Source organism: Oncorhynchus kisutch, linkage group LG25 (assembly GCF_002021735.2).
Source record: "Oncorhynchus kisutch isolate 150728-3 linkage group LG25, Okis_V2, whole genome shotgun sequence".
Lineage (NCBI taxonomy): Eukaryota > Metazoa > Chordata > Actinopteri > Salmoniformes > Salmonidae > Oncorhynchus > Oncorhynchus kisutch.
This window is the reverse complement of record NC_034198.2, coordinates 21748757-21756500: the sequence shown is the minus strand read 5'-3', so window position 1 is coordinate 21756500 and position 7744 is coordinate 21748757. Positions and strand designations below refer to the sequence as shown.

The window sequence follows — 7744 nt, the reverse complement described above, 5'->3', positions numbered from 1 at the left end:
TGGCTATTATACAGCATTATAGATTGCATCTACAAAACTATCCTTGTTGACTAAAACGTCTGTGACACAAGGAACCCCCCCCACCCCAAAAAAAACTGGTTGCGGAAAAAAATCGGACAAGCACAACATACCCCAAAACAACACACACTCTTTAAAGAGTTAGACGAAAGAAAAAAAATAGAAAGAGAGAGATGGAGATGTAAGGAGGTTGTTTGTTAGTATTGGATTAGTTGTTTAAATCATGTTGGGTAGATTAGACTATAAAAAGAAACAAAACAAAACATAAAGTCAACAATCGAAATAGTCTATAGACCACCCAGATTCAAGCGAGACAGAGATTAGTCTAGCTACCAGTTGATCACGCCCCGGGTTCAGACGTTCAAGTGGACAAGCTGCGTGCGTTGGGCTGGCCAAGTCATTTGGTGCATGGCATGTCTTATCGGCGCTAGCCTAGCCTACCTGGGGACCAACCCAACAGTGAGGCAGTCGATGAGGAGGAGAGTGGGGGTTCCAAGAGATCTATTCATCACCAAGGGGGAAGGTGTACTTCATTCAGTATGCCACCACTATGAGTAGAGTATGTTAGAGTAGAAGAACATTGACATTCTCTGTAAAGAAAACAACTGCTTGGTACTATTGGTCTACATTTGGAGGGTGGTAAAAACTGCAATTTATTTGTTAATTAGATGAAGCAGTCCTATAATAGCCAGTGTGGAAGTGTAGACATGTTTGATAACTCGCAGTATCCATATAACTGCTTCAACTATGATGGAGATGGATACCCTTCCTGCAGCACGGATGAAGACAAGAAGATGTGTCGACCCGCTTACAGGTAGAATGGTTATGATTAATATAATGGAATGGAAGCATTATTCATGATCTAAGATATTATGTCTTTAAGATATTACATTATGTTTAGTTAGTTCTACTGAAAAAAATACAAAACAAATTCATATGATTTTTGTATTTTATAGACCATAATATAAATCACAAATGAATGCAATGCAAGCCATTTAAAATCTAAAACCTAAATACCAAATGTTGTTGTGTTATTTTAATCAGATGATTGTGGAATCTCAACACTATCCAAATTAAATTAGTATCATAATTAAGATTATTAGACCACTTTCCCTGAATGTAACTTTAATCAATCTTATCGAGATATTATTGGGCAGGGTTGGGTAGGTTATTTTCTAAGTGTAATATTTTAAGGTTACTAGTTGCCTGTCCAAAATTGTAATCAGTAAAATAACTTTTGGATTACCAAAACTCAGTGATGTAATCTGATTACTTTTAGTTGATTTATTTATTAAGGCAAATCAGTTAAGAACAAATTCTTATTTACAATGACAGCCTACACCAGCCAAACCCAGGCCAATTGTACGCCGACCTATGGGACTCCCAATCACAGCTGGATGTGATACAGCCTGGATTTGTACCAGGTATTATAGTAATGCCTCTTGCACCGCTGTGCCACTTAGGAGCCCAAAATAGCCTGATCAGGTGGAACAAAGCTAAACATATGCCTTCTTTCAATGCTGAATTGAATGTCATTGAGAAAACAGAAAGGTTTCATAATGTATTTTTTTTGCCAACATCCTTTCTGAATTTAAATGTAATCCAAGAAGTAATCATCTAGTTTTTCAAACGTATCTGTAATCTGATTATAATATTTTTGCTAGTAATGTAACTGATTGCAGTTTTTTGTCATCAGATTACATGTAAATGATAACATGTAATAATTTACTCCCCAACCCTGTTCTTGGGAATATCATTGTGAACACCAAGAAATATGAATTCAAATAAATCTTTGTACATTGTAACTCTGTCTGCCCTCTCTCTTCAGTTACATAGCGTTGATAGCCATGGCCATCCAGCAGAGTCCAGAGCACCGGGTCACCTTGTCAGGGATCTATGAGTTCATAATGAAACGCTTTCCATACTACAGGTAAGGAGCTTCACATGTCTATTCAACGGTCATTTTCCTTAAAAAGTGTCTGGATAACTTGCACAAATTCAGTTTGACAGAGTAGTGTATGTACTGTTTCCTTTATCCATTACAGGTCTAACCAGAGAGCATGGCAAAACTCCATACGACACAACCTCTCTCTCAACAGCTGCTTCATTAAGGTAAAGGACTTTTTAACATATGTTGTGTGATGATAGTTGATGACTTCATCAAGAATCATTATCAAACGGAGTAAGATACACATTTTATTACTTTCTTGGAAATAACTTTAACTTTATATCAGTCAGAAGAAAACGAGTAAGACGATAATATTTCATCCTCGTTGATTAAATATTGTATGAAACGTTTAAAATATATTACAATAATAAGGTCACAAAGGAGACAGGGAACAGTCATACACGTTTACATGCACATTTACAAATGTACTGTATGAATGGTAAGCGAATGCGTCTTTTGCACACAGTAGCCTATAAGCAAAAAGGTTACCAGACAAAACACTTTTCAATACAGTACTGTATGTTGCATTCACATTTGAGCGTGATCATAAATAGGCTATTATGGGTTTATTTCTACTTTCTTATTTGCGTTTCTTTTTTAAACATCTATATTTTTTAGGTTCCCCGTACGGAGGGAAACGAGAAGGGAAAAGGAAACTACTGGACATTCGCCACTGGCTGTGAGTCCATGCTTGACCTCTTCGAGAACGGCAACTTTCGGCGTCGCCGGCGCCGACGCAACATGAAAATGGGTTTCAGAGAGCCTGGGGAGCCTTTCCTCCCAGTAGACAATAACAAGAACAATAACATCAACAACCAACACGGCGGCTCCACCCGGCGGTCCGATCCTAACCCTAACCCCAAACCAGACTCCTTCTGCCCCATCAGCCCTGACCACAGACCAGGTCACCACACCCCCCTCAACCCAAACCAGCAGGATAAACCAGAACCGGAGATTAAATTCAGTATTGACTACATCCTCTCCACTCCCAACCCCCCTCTGCCAGGCTTCAGACCTCCACGTAGTGGTACAACAGTGGCCCCCATACACGCTCTGGAGCCCCAACACCTGAACCTGCACTTCTGGACCATGTGAGTGTCATAGCCTTGCCTATAAAGAGAGATACTTCATCTGAAAGACTGGATGGTTTTTCCTCCATATCTGAATTAGGAAATTAAACGATCCAAAGACTGCTTCCTTGTGCAAGGGGAGATTTGATTGACTTGTCCTGTAAATAAAGAATATAGAGAGGTCCAGTATTGTGCAATGGATCCTAGCTGATTATACTAAATGTACATCACTCTACACTCAAATGAAGCTTGTACAGTGTTCATAGTCTAGTCCCAAGGCATAAAGGCTTACATAAAGCTGTATTCATAAAGAAGGATGTTCTGTTATGAGGGTCTGTGAAAATACGTTTTCACCTATATTATATCGTTACTATTTTAAGGACAGAAATAAATAAACTGAGTATGCTGACTGTATGAGAAAGCTGATAAAACTGAAGGCAGGGTGACCTATGACTTCATCATCATCATAACCAGTATCAATATTAAAAGATAACAATCTCAACAATTGTTTTGGTTGGTGAAAGTGTCAAAGCAATGAACAAGGTGAAGTGTACATGTCACAAGCTGGTGCTCAGCCCCGTCAATCCTTATTGTTGTGATTTAAGGCAATTATCATGGGGTTAATCAACCCAGGCCCTCTCCAAACCTCCTAATCTTTCCCCATGACCTTTTCAATTCCCCTGAGACTGACACATTCCACATTTCATCCAGACACATTAGAATACATTATATACATATATTGTATGAAGGAGACTAAAACATGGGGTCTACACCGCTAACATTTATTTCCCTGTTAGGAGAAGGGATATCAATCATAGCAGGGTTTCTCTTGCTTGTTTGAAGGGACAATTTTCAATTTAACCTTTATATTATGCCGTGACTGCATCAGGAGGGGTTTCAACAGAACACAACAACACACTTAACATGAGTGGCATTTAATATAGCATTACACTTGCAAGGTGAGACCGAGATGTGACCCTAGTCAAATATAAGAAGGGGGCCGTGCTGCCGTAACAACACTGCCACAACTCACACCCGCCCGGCCTGACGCAATTATAATTACACACACTGGTGTATGCTTCCTTTCAAATCCTGTGATCGATCAGTGATATTAACATTCATACCTGCTTGGCCCTCCAGCCAACGTCTAGCACCACCACTGTTATGGATCAGTAGGTTTCCATTAACTAAGCTGTTGATGTAAGGTGGCGCTGTGGATGTATTTGGGTAAATTAACTTAGCATAAAGTGCTGCAAGGCTGGCTCTGCTTCTGCGTCGGGTTTGTATTGAGACACCAAAGAGAAAATACACATACAGGAGAGAAGTACTGTTATTGTGTCCTAGAATGGCCTCTATTAAATGACCGTTCCAAATTCCAAGTATTTGTGTCATGTTGTTTGATTTATTTTTATTGGGAAATGGTCTTCACAAAATATTTTGCATGTATCTTGAGGCTATCAATATTTTAATTGAACCTTTATGTCTTATTGAGCTAAAAACCTCTATGAGAGGGAAATTTGGTCTGGGAAAAATAATATGGAAATGTTTATAATTTTCTGTATGAGCTCACTTCTAGTTGTGGCTATTGTGTACACTCTTAGAAAAAAAGGTGCTAATCAAAACAGGTTCTTTGGCTGTCCCGATAGGAGAAACCTTTGAAGAGCCCATTTTTGGTTCTAGGTAGAGCCCTTTGGTTCCACATGGAACCCTTTTGAAGGTTCTGCGTGGAACCTGAAAGAGTTCTACCTGGAACCAAAAAGGGTTCTCCTATGGGGACAGCCTCAAAACCCTTTTGGAACCATTTTATCTAAGAGTGTAGGTAGGTAATGTTGAAATGTGTAGCTCAGGGCAGAATGAGTGAAATGGGGAGGAGGAAATTGGGAAAGCAATGATCTGCAACGTTAATAACATCTCAATCATAAACACAAATAGGTCATTTAATCTACGGCATGTGCTTTATAATTGGATTTTCATTCTTGGGAGTAATTTTGATTATGAATTTAATTATAAATATTTGTGTGCTGTTGTTGGTGTTTTAAAACCACAACAACAACATAGTATATGTTTATATACGAGGGAGGCTGTGTAATTTCACCTTACTTGACTAACAACCATGATTTCCTTGAGCTGTGGTAGGCGGGGACTGGAGTGGCGAATGTACAGTTTGTTATATGGGACATGCTCATGTACCAGAGGCCTACAATGGAAAGCAGATTGCTGGGTAATGATATCAGGCTTCTAGCTAATGAAGAGTGTTGAAATAGCCCGAGGAGACAGAAAAAGGGCTAACACGTACACACCGATGGCGTTTGCCCTTTGAAGCCATTTGAATCCCCATGTACAAATCAAAAGGGCCAGAGGTAGATTCGGCAGGGTGGAATATTCCACAGTTCTGAAATGGCTTTTTAAATGTGTTGCGAATGAGAATATCAACACTGGATGTCAAATCAATGTCAGTTTAGACGTGTTTACAGTTAGATTCTATTTACTGTAGATCTTCCAGGCCCCTGTTTGGCCCCTGCTACTGGAGACCTGTGTAGGATGTCCCTGTTAGGAACACCCAAAACTAGGGTATAAAAAACAACTAGAAGGGTGTAAGAAATGAACCAGGATATAGAAGAAATATGGAAAATAGGCCTTATTTTACACCACGACAACTCTTTTTTGATCATTTGTATGGTAACGATAGCCTTTTAGTGATAGCTTTTTCAGTGGCACTTGGCTTCAGTGAATCTGAAATAAAATAGTGAGTTGTTTGTTACTATGTAATTACTGTAGCTTGCCATTTCTGAGTAAATTCCAAGTAAAAATCGAACTGTAAAATAAAGTGTAAAAGCCCTCATTTCCATTTGAACCTGCCTCATTTCATACATCCTCCAGTTACATGCCTGCTTGTCCAAGTCAGGAAGCCTTGCAGCTTTAAGTTATAGTTGAAGTCGGAAGTTTACATACACTTAGGTTGGAGTCATTAAAACTTGTTTTTCAACCACTTAACAAATTTCTTGTTAACAAACTATAGTTTTGACAAGTCGATTAAGACATCTACTTTGTGCATGACACAAGTAATATTTCCAACAATTGTTTACAGACAGATTATTTCACTTATAATTCACTGTATCACAGCTTGGAAAATTCCAGAAAATGATGTCATGGCTTTAGAAGCTTCCGTTAGGCTAATTGACATAATTTGAGTCAATTGGAGGTGTACCTGTGGATATATTTCAAGGCCTACATTCAAACTCAGTGCCTCCTTGCTTGACATCATGGGAAAATCAAAAGAAATCAGTCAAGATCTCAGAATAAAATTGTAGACCTACACAAGTCTGGTTCATTCTTGGGAGCAATTTCCAAATGCCTGAAGGTACCACGTTCATCTGTATAAACATTAGTACGGAAGTATAAACACCATGGGACCACGCAGCAGTTCTACCGCTCAGGAAGGAGACGTGTTCTGTCTCCAAGAGAGGAAAGTACTTTGGCGCGAAAAGTGCAAATCAATCCCAGAACAACAGCAAAGGAACTTGTGAAGATGCTGGAGGAAACAGGTACAAAAGTATCTATATCCACAGTAAAACGAGTCCTATATCGACATAACCTGAAAGGATGATCAGCAAGGAAGAAGCCACTGCTCAAAAACCGCCATAAAAAAGCCAGACTACGGTTTGCAACTGCACGTGGGGACAAAGATCATACTTTTTGGAGAAATGTCCTCTGGTCTGATGAAACAAAAATAGATCTGTTTGGCCATAATGACCATCGTTATGTTTGGAGAAAAAAGGGGGATGCTTGCAAGCAGAAGAACACCATCCCATCCGTGAAGCACGGGGGTGACAGCATTATGTTGTGTGGGTGATTTGCTGCAGGAGGGACTGGTGCACTTCACAAAATAGATGGCATCATTTGGCTGGAAAATTATGTGGATATATTGAAGCAACATCTCAAAAGACATCAGTCTTTTGTTAAAGTTAAAGTTTGGTCACAAATGGGTCTTCCAAAAGGACAATGACCCCAAACATACTTCCAAAGTTGTGGCAAAACAAAGTCAAGTTATTGGAGTGGCCATCACAAAGCCCTGACCTCAATCCTATAGAAAATTTGTGGGCAGAACTGAAAAAGCGTGTGCGAGCAAGGAGGCCTACAACCTAATTCACCCAACTTATTGCGGGAAGCTTTTGGAAGGCTACCGAAAATGTTTGACCCAAGTTAAACAATTTAAAGGCAATGCTATCAAATACTAATTGAGTGTATGTAAACTTCTAACCCATTGGGAATGTGATGAAAGAAATAAAAGCCTAAATAAATCACTCTCTACTATTATTCTGACATTTCATATTCTTAAAATAAAGTGGTGATCCTAACTGACCTAAGACAGGGAAATTTTACAAGGATTAAATGTCAGGAAAATTGTGAAAAACTGAGTTTAAATATATTGGGCTAAGGTGTGTGTAAACTTACGACTTCAACTGTACGTCCCAAATGTCACCCTATTCCCACTGTTGTTTTTACCAGGACCCATAGGGCTCTGTTAAAAATGTATGCACAAATAGGGAATAGGGTGCCATTTGGGACTCAACCTCAGACAGAACAGAACATCTTGTCCAATTCAACGTTTGATGAATCAATCTGAGACATCCACTTGTTGTTGCAGAGTCAAAGTTATGTGAACCAACTTCAAGAACGTTATCTGTAACCACATCTAGGGGTAAAC

The 7744-nt window shown here is 39.2% G+C and overlaps 1 protein-coding gene across 1 annotated transcript; it reads left to right on the top strand.

Moving 5' to 3' along the window:
• The first annotated feature begins 378 nt into the window (after nucleotides 1-378).
• On the top strand, nucleotides 379-4415 carry LOC109870535 (forkhead box protein L1). Its single transcript, XM_020461077.2, has 4 exons — nucleotides 379-832; nucleotides 1847-1948; nucleotides 2064-2130; nucleotides 2585-4415. The coding sequence occupies exons 1-4, from the start codon at nucleotides 687-689 to the stop codon at nucleotides 3059-3061; spliced, it is 792 nt and encodes a 263-aa protein (XP_020316666.1). The 5' UTR covers nucleotides 379-686; the 3' UTR covers nucleotides 3062-4415.
• The last annotated feature ends 3329 nt before the right edge of the window (nucleotides 4416-7744 follow it).